Genomic DNA, 14,569 nt, shown 5'->3' with positions numbered 1-14,569 from the left:
TGTGTGCACCCCTACATGCCTGTACTCCTGTATATGTCTGTGTGCACCCCTACATGTCTGTACCCCTGTATATGTCTGTGTGCACCCATACATGCCTGTACTCCTGTATACATCTGTGTGCACCCCTACATGCTTGTACTCCTGTATACGTCTGTGTGCACCCCTACATGCCTGTACTCCTGTATATGTCTGTGTGCACCCCTACATGCCTGTATCCCTGTATACGTCTGTGTGCACCCCTGCATGTCTGTACCCCTGTATATGTCTGTGTGCACCCCTACATGCCTGTACCCCTGTATATGTCTGTGTGCACCCCTACATGCCTGTACCCCTGTATACGTCTGTGTGCACCCCTACATGCCTGTATCCCTGTATACGTCTGTGTGCACCCCTGCATGTCTGTACCCCTGTATATGTCTGTGTGCACCCCTACATGCCTGTACCCCTGTATATGTCTGTGTGCACCCCTACATGCCTGTACCCCTGTATACGTCTGTGTGCACCCCTACATGCCTGTATCCCTGTATACGTCTGTGTGCACCCCTACATGCCTGTATCCCTGTATACGTCTGTGTGCACCCCTGCATGCCTGTACTCTTGTCTCTGTGCATCCCTCTATACCTATGCATGTACCCTATATCTTCTCTTGGACGAGGAGTTTGGAATGTTTGGCGTTAGAATAAGGAGCAGTTCCTTGTTCATTCCCTCTTCATTCTTCTTCATTCTTCTCCATTCCTCCTTTATTCCCTCTCTCTTATGCCTCTCCTGTCCTGGGATCAGTCTCTGGATTAGATCCTTCCTTCTGGATATCTTCTTGTTCCTCCGCTTGTTACATTGTTACTACTTTGTATCTATATGGATCTGCTCTCTGCAATATTTGGTTACATTATTTATGAAGCGTCATCTGATACAATGATCTGTATGTGATATCTATAGGCATCTACCTCCTATTCCAGCCCACGTATTATAACGTACAGTTACCCTGTATCTCAGGCTGGTAGACCAATGTATATGTAAATGTTCTTGCAGCTTGGTGTCTTACCCTCAGGGCCGGTGCTACCATAAGGCAGACCAAGCGGCTGCCTTAGGGTGCACCCTGGGGGAGGGCCGAAAAATGTGACATGGAGGGGGAGAAATGTGACATGGAGGGCTGATGTGACATGGAGGGCTGATGTGACATGGAGGGCTGATGTGACATGGAGGGCTGATGTGACATGGAGGGCTGATTTGACATAGGGGCATGAAGGCTTACATGGGGGGCATGAAGGCTTACATGGGGGGCTGATGGCTGACATGGGGGGCTGATAGCTGACATGGGGGCTAATGGCTGACATGGCGGCATGATGGCTGACATGGGGGGCTGATGGCTGACATGGGGGTCTGATCTGAGGTCTGATTAACATTGGGGGTCTGATTGGGGCTGTGAGCTGAGGTCTGATTAACATTGGGGGTCTGATTGCTGGTCTGACCTGAGGTGGGCGCCCCCCTTCGCAGGTGAGCTGCGAGGGGGGGGAGCCAAAATGTAGCTTCGCTTGTGTTGGCAAAAATCTATGCACCGGCCCTGATCGGGGGCACAGCTGGGCATATTACTATCAGGGGCACAGCTGGGCATATTACTATGAGGGGGCACAGCTGGGCATATTACTATCAGGGGCACAGCTGGGCATATTGCTGTCAGGGTGCACAGCTTTGCATATTGCTGTCAGGGTGCACAGCTGGGCATATTACTATCAGGGGCACAGCTGGGCATATTACTATCAGGGGCACAGCTGGGCATATTACTGTCAGGGGGCACAGCTGGGCATATTACTGTCAGAGGCACAGCTGGGCATATTACTGTCAGGGGGCACAGCTGGGCATATTACTGTGAGGGGCTACAGCTGGGTATATTACTGTGAGGGTGCACAGCTGGGCATATTACTATCAGGAGCACAGCTGGGCATATTACTATGAGGGGGCACAGCTGGGCATATTACTATCAGGGGCACAGCTGGGCATATTGCTGTCAGGGTGCACAGCTGGGTATATTACTGTGAGGGTGCACAGCTGGGCATATTACTATCAGGAGCACAGCTGGGCATATTACTGTCAGGGGGCACAGCTGGGCATATTACTGTGAGGGGCTACAGCTGGGTATATTACTGTGAGGGTGCACAGCTGGGCATATTACTATCAGGAGCACAGCTGGGCATATTACTGTCAGGGGGCACAGCTAGGCATATTACTGTCAGAGGCACAGCTGGGCATATTACTGTCAGGGGGCACAGCTAGGCATATTACTGTCAGAGGCACAGCTGGGCATATTACTGTCAGGGGGCACAGCTAGGCATATTACTGTCAGAGGCACAGCTGGGCATATTACTGTCAGGGGGCACAGCTAGGCATATTACTGTGAGGGGGCACAGCTGGGCATATTACTGTCAGGAGCACAGCTGGGTATATTACTGTCAGGGGGCACAGCTAGGCATATTACTGTCAGAGGCACAGCTAGGCATATTACTGTCAGAGGCACAGCTGGGCATATTACTGTCAGGGGGCACAGCTAGGCATATTACTGTCAGGGGGCACAGCTAGGCATATTACTGTCAGAGGCACAGCTGGGCATATTACTGTCAGGGGGCACAGCTGGGCATTTTACTGTGAGGGACACAGCTGGGCATATTACTGTCAGGGAGACAGCTAGACATATTACTGTCAAGGGGCACAGCTCAGCATATTACTGTCAAGGGGCACATATCTGGGCATAACTACTGTGAGGGCCACAACTTGGGTATATTACTGTGAGGGGGCACATAACTGGGCTATAACTGGGCTTTAGGGGTGGGATTAGCTGTTTAGTTATGTTTTGGGTGGAGTTAGAGGCGTGGCCTAGTGCAGAAAAAAAATTGCTGCAGTGTAGTGTCCGTCTGATTAATTTTGAAAGTTGGGAGGTATGTAGCTGTAGACTGCCCAAGCATGCTGGGAGTTGTAGTTTTGCAACAGCTGGAGGGCTGCAGGTTGGGCATCCCTGTGTTAGCAAAATCCAACACATGATGTGAGTAGGGTTGCCACCTTTCCCAACAAAACATACTAACCAAGTTAAGCCACACCCCAAAGGGGTGTGGTTGTGGGGGCGTGGCTTAACACAGGGTGTTAAGTTGCTGTCATACTGTGGCTCCAAATCATATTAATGTCGCCATTAATGCCCCCCGGTAATATTAAAGCCCACCATTAGTGCCCCCCAGTAAGAGTAATGGCCCCATTAGTGCGCCCGAGAATGAATAATGCCCCCATTAGTGCCCCCAGTAAGAATAATGCCCCCCATTACTGCCTCCCAGTAAGAATAATATCCTTATTAGTGCCTCCCAGTAGTAAAAATGCCCCCATTAGTGACCCCCAGAAAGAATAATGCCCCCATTAGTGCCCCCAGTAGGAATAATGCCCCGATTAGTGCTCCCAGTAAAAAAAAGCCCCCATTATTTCCCCCTAGTAAGAATAATGCCTCCATTAATGCCCCCCAGTAAGAAAAAAATGCTCCTATTAGTGCCTCCCTGTAAGAATACTGGCTTCATTAGTGCCCCCAGTAGGAATAATGCCTCCATTAGTGACCCCCAGTAAGATTAATGCCCCAATTAGTGCCATCCAGTAAGAATAATGTCCTCATTAGTGCCCCTAGTAGTAAAAATGCTCCCATTAGTGACCCCCCAGTAAGAATAATTCCCCCATTAGTGCCCCCCAGTAGGAATAATGCCCCCTTTAGTGCCCCCCAGTAGGAACAATGTCTCCATTAGTGCCCCCAGTAAGAATAATGTCCCCATTAGTGCCTCCCAGTAAGAATAATGTCCTCATTAGTAACCCCCAGTAGGAATAATGCCCCCATTAGTGAATGCCCCCATTAGTGCCCCCCAGTAAGAATAATGCCCCCATTAGTGCCACCTTCTCTGCTTCTGCAAAAATAAAAAAATAAACTCATCTCATCCATTTGATGGCGCCACGGTGAACACTCGCTGCTGACTGGAAGCTCAGGACAGGACCTGCGTTCCAGCGTGATGAGGTCCCTGCTTTGGGTGTGCAAAGAAAGAAAAGGCCGAAGTGAGAAGTAGGGTTTCAGAAAGGCTGCAGATTATTTCTGCATCAAGGTCTCAAGCTGGGGGCAGTGTGGCGCACTACCAGAGCAGCCTCTGATGTTGAGGGGTTGCCGTAGAGCAAGCATTAGGAGAGAGAATCTCCCTCCCTGCTGGTGTGCCACAGAAGAGGACAGCTGCAGTTGAGATGGTTAGTCCTAGCAGACCAGAACCAGTGCAGACCCTAGGCCGCCAATGAGGCAATGTGACTAACAAGCTGAAGAAAAGAATGGGAGAAGAGGAAGTTTTCCTCACGATCAAAGAGCCAAAAAAGAAACCTAGGTTTGTTAGGAGGAAGAGACACCTGGGAAGACAGTGGTTAGTGCCATTAGGTCTGAAGAGGAGCCATCACCCTACTCCATACAGGGGCCCCTAGAACACAGAACTGCTGGAGGATAGTTGCTTTAGATGTAAAAGAAAAAGGAGAGAAAGTGCAAGCTAAAAAACCTGAGGCCTAAGTGCCTATAACATTGCCCCTGGATCACGACAGTGGCAGACAGAGTTCTTGCAAATCTGAGAAACAGTCTGAGGTCATGGCAGTGTCACGGACATTCCCGTGGCAGGAGGTCGGTGAGACTGGCAACACGTGGTTTGATCTGACAAGTTTTCCTTGTGAATCAATAGGCGTCTGTGTTGTTTCTGGTAATGGCCACACCTCAGGTGTTGCTATTGTGGTCATTTAACCTTCCTTATTTAGTGTTGCGTCTCCCACAATGCTGTGCGGTTCATAGCTTCAGTTTCAGTTGTGGATTGCTGGTGTGTGGATCTCAGTGGAGTTCCTGGTGCTTCCATAGCCCCTTTGAAGTTAAGTCTTTCCTTTCCACTTTTGTATTTTGTTTGGGTTCTGTGTGTTGCATTACCCTATTGTTTGTATTAGGCCTGAAGGCGACTCCTGTTTGTTCTTCCTTTTGGAGGAACAGGTAGTCTCGTTCCTGCCATTAGTACCAGGGTCCTATAGGGCTAGATAGGACTCTAGGTATTCCTGCATATCAACACACCTACCTTTTGGGGTCTGTTAATACTGGTAGTCAGTCAGGATTTTGGCTAGGGTTTTGACTAGGAGGAGTCCATCTTCCTTCCCTAGTTCTCAGGCCTGATTCCCTGTCCCCCATTCCCTCTTATGCTCGGTGTGGTGTTTCCCTCCCAACACAAAGTGTGACAGGCAGACAGCAAAGAGTCAATACGGTAATCAGCCACAGGTCAGGTCAGGCAGCAGAGGTTTAGAGTCAGGAATTGAGCAAAGGTTAGTACACAGGCCGACAAACAGAACAGCATTCCTTTTTTGTTATTTTCTATGCTTCACTCACACAAAAACAAGGCTGTGACAATCTTTACAATAGTATAACATAAGGAAAAAAAAGGATAAAATTAAATGAATTAATCTATACAACAGTCATGAAGTCCCCCTACACACTGCATTATCAACTGCCCCTGCCAAAATCAGCAGGAATGGAGCTTTTATCCACAGGGTGTGGCCAGCTTTACTTTTTTGGTCCTCCCATATGGTTATGGAGAATGAATGACATGCAAAGAGGTATCTCTCAAGGAAAGAGAACCATCTTGCTAGTGCCACCTTGTGGAAGTGGTTCCCTATGAGTCGAAATCAGACTTTTTAATAGGCCTTTGGACATGACAAGGGAAAATAGCCAAGCCAAATATTCATCCATAGACAGCTGTTTCGGGGTGTTTACGCCTCATCAGTACCGAATAGGATTCTGGCTAGCTGAGTCAGATTTTGATTTTGGCGTTTGTGAGATGGTTCTCTTTCCTTGAGAGATACCTCTTTGCATGTCATTCATCCTCCATAACCATATGGTAGGACCAAAAAAGTAAAACTCTTTGCATATGGTCTTCCCATGGAGCATTGTCAATAAGTCTCCATCCAAGGCATTACATCCTTCTCTGACACACTGCTGATGTGATGCAAGCTCCTGAATAGTGATGGACGAACATCTGCCGGGACGGTTCGCGAACGTGATCGAATGTTCGCGAACCGCAAGTTCGAGGCGGGTCCCATTCATTTTAATGGCAGGCGAACCATTATTAAAGTTAAGCAAAAAGGATAGATGAGGTAGGCAATAACAAGTGCTCGGCGGCACTAAATCAGAAACCATATGTCTTACCACAATCCGGGGGTTCCAGTGCACATCCATGAATCCGGGAGGGAAAGCAAAAAAAAATCTATCCCTAGGCTAGATGATGATGTGGTATTGAAGGACAGGGTGGGCAAAGTACTGTCCCTGATATTGCCCTACAGGGGGTGCTATTCTGGCCCTGATAGCCTAACCACAGACCACCCGCCCTGATAAGAGTGACCCCGTCCAGAACCTTACCCTATATAAAAATGGCCCTAGTAAGCCCCTAGCCCCTAACCCCTGACTTCCAGGTGATCACTATATAGAGCTATGTGTTTTTGACTCATTATAAAAGTATATTAGAAGTATATCGCACCCCTCACGCCTATCGATAGCACACCTATACCAGTCCTTAAAAGGACTTTTGTGGCCCTATTAGCTAGTATTTGGTGTCCCTAACAGTCTGTCCCTGCTCCACACAGAAACCTCTCCCTACACTGGCAAAACACTGAATGTAAAATGGCGGTCAGATCGGGTTTATTTATAAGGTAGGGGGTATATCCATGTGCTGAAATGTCTCAATTGGCTGTCCTGTACCACCTGATGGATGTGTCATGGGTCAAAGTTCTTCACAATGTAAAAGAATATGGCGGGCGCGAATTTCTCCATATGTTCGCATGTTCAGCGAATCGCGAACACGCAAAGTTCACCGCAAAACAACCGCCGGGCGAACTGCAAGGCCATGTCTACTCCTGAAATAGTTGTCTACATATGGATATTTAGCTTTGTCTATTTTGGCATCCTGTCATGCCCGAAGGCTTGTTAAAAAGTTGGAATTTTGACTTATAGGAAGCCACTTCAACAAGGTGGCGGTTTCTTTTTCCTTGCATATTATTCCCATGGAGTATCGTATTCCCAATAAGTCTCCATACACGGCTGGTCTCTAAGGATAGCCAATACCCTACCTCAGCTGCATCCGAGGATAAATGACAACATGAATAACGGAACTGTATGGTTTCCGTTATGCAGGATGGAACAGAGAGTTCTGTCAACAGGACTTTCTTTTCTGTCCTGCATAATGGAAACCAGATGGTTCCGTTATGCTTGCCCATAGACTCTATGATGACGGATCAAAACGGAATGCCTGCCAAGGTTTCCGTTATGAATTCCGTCTTATGAATTCCGTTATTTTCCGTTATAACGGAAAGCAACAACGGAATTCAGAATGTTGATGTGAACCCTCCCTTAATGATGAAAACAAACATATCAAGTGAATGAAATTGAAATACAATGAAATTGACATTTTTTTTCCCAGTTTGGACAAACAAAAAGATACAATTTTCCATCATTATTATGATCTGTAATAGAATAGTGTGTACTGTAGGTAAAGAGTTACAATCCACAATGAGAAGCAGCAGTAATAACAAATGTCCACTGGAGGGCAGCAGAGTACACATTTAGAAATTAGAATCCACAAGTGAGTGGAGGGTGCAGGTTTCTCGCTGCTCCTACAGAACAGGTGAGTGAGCAGTAGCAGCTTGGGCTGTTCCTGGGAGATATAGTGCCTCCCTATATACAATTTTGGATGATCTCAGTTAGATGTCACACTTTTTCTTTATAACAGATAGCGCTTCCTGTAAAACCATCTCCATTGAGGGGCTGGCATCAATGATAACACAGCTGGGGTCCTCCATCCTCTTGTACACTTCTTCCACTCTAGAACAAAAAGAATGAAAAGGGTAAGTATTTGTGGGTGATCCAGCTGCTATGGTCAGATGGCCTTAGCCCAGTAGTTATAAGGTCCTATAATTTGTGGTCAGGGACTCTTTGGATCTCAGTAAAGTTTGCCCTTTCTCCTGCCATGTTTGGCACCAGATAGCAGGGAGGTAGTTGTGAGATGGTTACAGTGGTTATTATCATCTATATTGGTTCAATAATAAAAGCTGTGGCAGACACCACTCATTAAAGAACACCTATCAATAGGATCCACAAGGCATACTGTTTGGTAGGGTTGGTTCTGCTGATAAAAATGACACGTCATGTCTTGTAAAAATCGTCTGCAGCATTCCAGAGAAAAAATACTTTTGTCTTTATACAAATGAGGGCTTCAGTGCACTGAGGGGCGTGGCCAGCAGTGGAAAGCTGAGGTGCACCGAGTGACCAGGCCCCACCCCTTGGTGCAATGAAGCCCTCAGCTTCATACAGCATAAAAGTCTTTCTTCTCAGAAATGCCACAGCCGATTTTTGCAAGACAGGTATCATTTTAATCAGCAGGATCAACCCCAACAGGAAGTATACCTGATTTAATAGGGTTGATCCCACCGTTGGGTGCTCTTTAAAGACAGTTTTGTGTATGAATGAGGTTTGGTTAATGGCAGCTTTTTGGCTTTTGAGTTTCATTGCTATTAGAACTGATGGAGAATTGCACTCAGCCTTGCTATAATGGGCAATGGTTGCACCTACTTCTGTCTGAACATACTGTTGGCTTCTAACTCCTTCTCTTCTTTTGTCTCTTGAAGTCCTCGTTGGCGGATACGACGGATTCTCTCCTCATCACGAACAGTCAGCAGAATGACAAGGTCAGGCCTAAGAAGGTCTTCTGGCCAATGGTAGACATCATGGTGGTGGTCTGGTAGGTTATGGATGCCCCCTCCCATCTCTGTAGCGATAGCATAGGCAGCTGTACTGTGCCAGAACCTACGTGGACCATACAGACATTGATTGAAGCCTTTACCTTTGGGAATTACCTCTTTATATCTGAATGCTGTTTTGCACTCACCTGTCCACAATCACTGGAGATGTTTTTGATGTTTTTGCTATTTCCGTAGCTCCTATATAATTGCCTACGGCATAGTAAGCTCTTTTGATTAGTGATGGCTCTGAATCAAAGGTTGTCCTCCAATGGCTAATGGACTCGGGAGGTGATTTAAGCAATGCTGCTTTCAGGTGAGTCTTAAGAGACTCTGTCAGAGTGGATTTTCCTTCAAGACAGAAATGACAAGTAGTTTCTACATCGGAGCCTAATAATAATCAGTCAGTACGGTCTATGTGGAAATCAAAGTAAAGCTCTAGATTAGAAGCACTTTAGAACCTACAATTCAATTCCTTGGTGTAATTATCTATATAATACATTTGTTTTTGAAGCTAGATCAACGGAAAGTGGTCCTTAAAGGGGCTGTCCACTTTTGATATTCCTTTAGATTAGAAGAGGCATTTTATTGTGGGCAGTCTACGACACACCTGTGGTGTGGTTACACGTGGTCTGCGGTTATGAGGTCGGTTGGATGTACTGCCAAATTCTCTGAACTGCCTTTGGAGACGGCTTATGGTAGAGAAATTATCATTCATTGCACGGGCAACAGCTCTGGTAGACATTCCTGCAGTCAGCATGCCAATTGCACGCTGCCTCAAACGTTGCAACATCTGTGGCATTGTGCTGTGTGATCAAACTGCACATTTCAGAGTGGGGTTTTATTGTGGGCACACCTGTGCAATATTCATGCTGTCTAAACAGATTTAGACAGATTTGTGAACAATATTTGAGGGTAATGGGTCTTTTGTGTATGTAGAAAATGTTTCAGATCTTTGAGTTCAGCTCATGCAAAATGGGAGCAAAACCAAAAGTGTTGCGTTTATATTTTTGTTCAGTGCATAATGACTTTTTACCTGCCTAGAGTTCCCCAATGCTGCATATTGTTGCCCCATATACCTGTTTATCATGTCAGCACTTTCCTTCCCCTGTTCTTAGCTTCACTGCATCCTGGCAGGGTGTTTGCATGCAGAACTTCATGTTTGCTAACTAATCCCAGCATGCTTTGCTCTATAATGTTTCCCATGACTTGCTCTTCCTAGTTATATAGAGAGGGGAGGCGTAGGGGACGTGACTAATGCAGAGAGAAGAGTGCAACAAGAAGAGGTGGCCCTGTAAAACATTAGAGAGCAAGGCATGCTGGGGTTGGTTAGCAAATCCAGTAGAAAGTGTTGGTAATGTCACCCACTGTAACCGTGGTCATTATGCAGTGAGTAGCTGGTGCAGAGGATGGGAGTGGTAGTGGCCCTGATGAGGTGTTGTGTCCCGGTGTACTCCCTCAGGCTGTTGCTCCCTCGGGATGGGTGCAGTGAAGAATGAGGCCAGAAGAACTAAGTGCAGCATATAACTTGTGATGCATTCAATAGCAAGTACAATTTTCTGGCATCGGTAAAGAATACGGCGGCAGGTTGGATGGCTGCAATTTGGCACTTGTAAGGGTAGATGTCCATTATCAAGTTTAGACTTGACTTGTAACTGGCCTAGTGGTACTCTGGGTGATTGGTGTCTTAGCTGTAGTCCCTCACCTCGCAGCAGTGTCTTTTATGCAGGTGTTAGCATCTCACTCTGCTTTCTAACTTCTCAAGGGTTTACTCGATGGCAAGTCCTTGTTGTTCTCTCATGAGAATCCTTTTCAGGAACTCGGGAGTGTTCCTCCTCTCCTCTCCGCATCTAGACAGCCCACCCCTACAAGCCCTGTTCCTGCCACCCTTTTGCCATTCTTCCCACATTATTTACAATGCAATTGCAGATCCCTCCAGGTCTGGGGTACTGCAATTACAGCGGTTACTTCATTATGCAGAAAGTAATCCAGGAAGCCTTAGTACAATAATGGCAAAAAATGAGCTGACCCTGTTCTGGTGGTTTAGGTTTGGGTTCCTCATTTGGTAGCATGTGACTCTCAGGATAGCTGCATTACTATGAGTGAAAAATTAGCTAGCGACCATCACAAGTTTATTCATAGGAAAAAATACATTTTACCATAGCTGATGCGCAGCTAACGGACGCTGTGGAGCCAGCTTACCTGTGGCATCAAGGCCCTCAATAACAATGATGGGAAAGTGTCCTCTCTCCAGAACTCTGTGCTGCTCCACTGAGGCCAAAACCTTCTGAGCTTCAGGGATAAATGCAGAAGACTATGGCAGAAAAAGTGTTACAGGGTTCAAAGGTTAAAGGGGTTTTCAGAGACTTAAAGGGGTTCTCCCACAAAAAATATTCTACAGTTTTCAAACCAGCACCTGCATCAGAATTATTTTGTAATTGCATGTAATTAACAATTTAGTATAGTAGCTGAGTTATTCAATAAAATGTGTCTGTTAAGCGCCACCTGCTGTTTGTACTTTTTCTTATTTCTTTGTCCTGCTCATTGAGATGGCCGCACATGCTCAGTATCATCCTTGAACTGCCTCCTGAGCTGTGATAGGTAGAGCATGGACACGCCCCCTTAGCTTCAGCAGAAAAGATACTCCCCTTGAGCTGCCAGCTTGATATGAATCTAGCAGAGCAATGAATGAGGAGATCTCTGGATCCATGTGAGGTACAGGGCTGGTTCTAGCTTTGTTAGAAAGAGATTGTCATGCATGATATGTCTGATTTTCAGTTTTTACATTAGTCATGGGATTACCCCTTTAAATACTTTGGTTAGGTCATGAGTATCTGATCGGTGAGGGTCCAACACCCAGGACCCTCGCCGATCAGCTGTTTGAGAAGGCAATTGCTCTTGCAGTAGTGCAATGGACTTCTTGCAGATTTCCCTAGGCGACGTGGTGCTGATTGTTCGGTCACACGACCTTGGCACAGCTCAGTCCCACAGTAGTGAATGGGGTTGAGCTGTGATGCCAAGCACAGCCACTATACAATGTATGGCGCTATGCAAGGAAAAGGCTGAGGTTCTCTCACAGCTGAGGTGTGTATTGAGGTTCTGCAGTAGCTTAGACGACTTTCACACCAGCGGATCCGGCAGGGTTCAGCAAAAACGCTTCCGTTACTGATAATACTGTTATTATCTGTAACATAGCCAAGATGGATCCGTCATGAACTCCACTGAAAGTCAATGGGGGACAGATCAGTTTTCAATTGTGTCAGAGAAAATGGCTCCATTGACTTTCATTGTGGGTGATGACGGATCCATTTTGCTCTGCATCCCAGGATGGAAAGCGAACGGCAGCATTCTGCGGTTTGCTCTCCGGTATGAGAACGGAACGGAATGCATTTTGGAGTATTCCGTTCTGTTCAGTTACGTTTTGTCTACATTGACAATGAATGGGGACAAAACGGAAGCGTTTTTTTCCGGTATTGAGACCTTATGACGGATCTCAATACCGGAAAATATTCACACTAGTGTGAAAGTAGCCTTAGGTACTGTATGTATTAGGGTACGGCCATGCAGGCTGATTTCTGTGTGCAGTTTGAAGACCAAAACCAGGAGTGAATTCACAACAGAGCAGAAGTTGTATCTGTCCTTTATACTTTCTCTCCTTTTATGATCCACTCCTGATATTGGCTTCCAAAACTGCATGCAGAAAAATGACTTTGTGGCCGTACCCTTATACAACTAATGTGTGCATTATGATGTTTTTCAGAAGCTGAAATGTGTGTATTATGATGTTCCAAGCATCTGTAGTGTGTATGATGATGTTCTGCAGCAGCTGAGGTGTGTATTGATATGTTCTGCAGCAGCTGAGGTGTTAATTATTAGGCTCTGCAGTAGCTGAGGTATGTGTTATAATTAGGGATGAGTGAACTTGCTGTTTTTAAGTTTGTGTTCTGTAGGAATTCCGTTATGGATTCCACTATCACGGAATATAACCGAATTCTATGACGGGATGCACCGCTGAAGCCTGCAGGACAGGACTTCTGCATAATGGAAACCAGACGGATCCGATATGCTGCCCATAGACTTCTATGATGACGGAATGAATAATGGATTCCCTCTAAAGGCTTCCGTGGTGCATGCCATCATAGAATTCTATTATATTCCGTGATAACTGAATCCATAATAATTCCCACAGAACTAGAACCTGAACGCCAAACCCAAACTTGAAAACAGCGAGTTCACTCATCTCTAGTTGTGATGTTCACCAGCAGCAGAGGTATGTATTATGGTGTTCTGCAGCAGCTGAGTTCTGTATTATGATGTTCTTTAGTACCTGGTGTGTGCATCATGAGGTTATGCATTAGCAGAGGTGTGCACTATGAGGTTCTGCAGAAGTTTATGTATGTATTGGTTTGTGATGTCCACCAATCACTAGCATCAGAGGTATGTATTGTGATGTTCTGCAGCAGCTGCAACACAGCACTGCAGCAGATGCAAAGGATAAAGAGGGGATTACATGGCAGTCACTTATTGGTTCATTTCATGTAAAAGGGGTCTGCAGCAGAATGCTTCTGGAGGAACTTCCTCTGTACAATTAAGTTCCAAATAATTCTAAATACAAAGGTATAAATGCATGTCTTACCTCCTTTAATATACTGCATGCATCTTCCAGTGCGTAGAACACAGCAGACCCTTTAATACTATCGACAAATGGGGAGGACATTGGTTCATCCACTCTTAGTACTGGAGACCTTCTTGCCACTTCCTTTGCTTCTCCTTTCACTTCCCATATATATTGCCAGATCTCAGCTTCTTCTCCTTCACTGTAGCTGCAGAGCTGGATGTCCTTTCTGTACTCCCTGAGGATGTCACATAGTCTCTTCTGTGCATCAGGGCAGCAAAGAGGGGGCATAATGAAAAAACCCTTCTCTAGAGACCCATGTAGGTCATTTGGTCTATAGGAGATTAGTCTTAAGATCTCACTGCCTGGAAGCTGCTGAGATAGTTCTTGTCCTAATGACTTGTGTAGTCTTGCAGTTTTAACCCTGTGACCTTTAGTTATGCATACAGAAAAGGCAAGTCGTCCTTGAGCAAGCATTGGCCAGTCATTGGGGGTCATAGATGGAGCCGGAGGTCCACCATTGTATGTTCTAAAGTAGAAGGGGCTAAGGGAATAACTACTTGGCTCCACAGCAAACATCTGTGACTCCAGGTCTGTGGAAGAACTGGCCATCCTTCTGCTGTTGGTAAGTCCAGATTTTATGTGAAAGTAGAGTTGCAGAACAAGTCTGTGTCTTCTCCATCCTAGCATCAGAAACGTCCGATATATACCACCTACTGGTGACTGATGTCCTCGTGTTATTCCTACAGGGAAGAGAAATGAAAGCAAAATCTATTACCGAAGAGAACAGAAACTCATGTGTTCAGACAGTGTTTTCTCCACGCCTAGTTTCTGTTTCCTGACTTCGACGTCATGCAGCAGACTTTCATTTTCCAAGCTGGCAGGTTCTGTCTGCAGTTGCTTATCTGACAGCAGATCATGACATGTGAGGAAACTAAATATGACAGGACTAGAACAACACATCATTCCTAGTGTTGAGCGCGTTTATTCAAATTTTAATCCCGAATATCGCCATTTTGAGAATTCGTGAATATTTAGAATATAGTGCTATATATTCGTATTCACGAATAGTGTTGATCGCAAAATTATCACGAATATCGGCACTTAGCAATATCCCTAGCAACCAATAGGAAAGTTGCCTACCCC

At 45.8% G+C, this 14,569-nt stretch overlaps 1 protein-coding gene across 1 annotated transcript; it reads right to left on the bottom strand.

The window, feature by feature from the left end:
- Positions 1 to 7,469: 7,469 nt before the first annotated feature.
- On the bottom strand, positions 7,470 to 14,234 carry CMPK2 (cytidine/uridine monophosphate kinase 2). The gene is made up of 5 exons (XM_044289195.1): positions 13,445 to 14,234; positions 11,011 to 11,122; positions 8,958 to 9,159; positions 8,642 to 8,875; positions 7,470 to 7,894 (listed from the first exon to the last, which is right to left on the bottom strand). Exons 1-5 carry the CDS (start codon positions 14,111 to 14,113, stop codon positions 7,774 to 7,776), a joined length of 1,338 nt encoding a protein of 445 aa, XP_044145130.1. The 5' UTR covers positions 14,114 to 14,234; the 3' UTR covers positions 7,470 to 7,773.
- Between the last annotated feature and the right edge of the window lie 335 nt (positions 14,235 to 14,569).

This window comes from Bufo gargarizans, chromosome 4, assembly GCF_014858855.1.
Source record: "Bufo gargarizans isolate SCDJY-AF-19 chromosome 4, ASM1485885v1, whole genome shotgun sequence".
NCBI lineage: Eukaryota > Metazoa > Chordata > Amphibia > Anura > Bufonidae > Bufo > Bufo gargarizans.
This window is presented reverse-complemented; position numbering and strand designations above follow the sequence as displayed.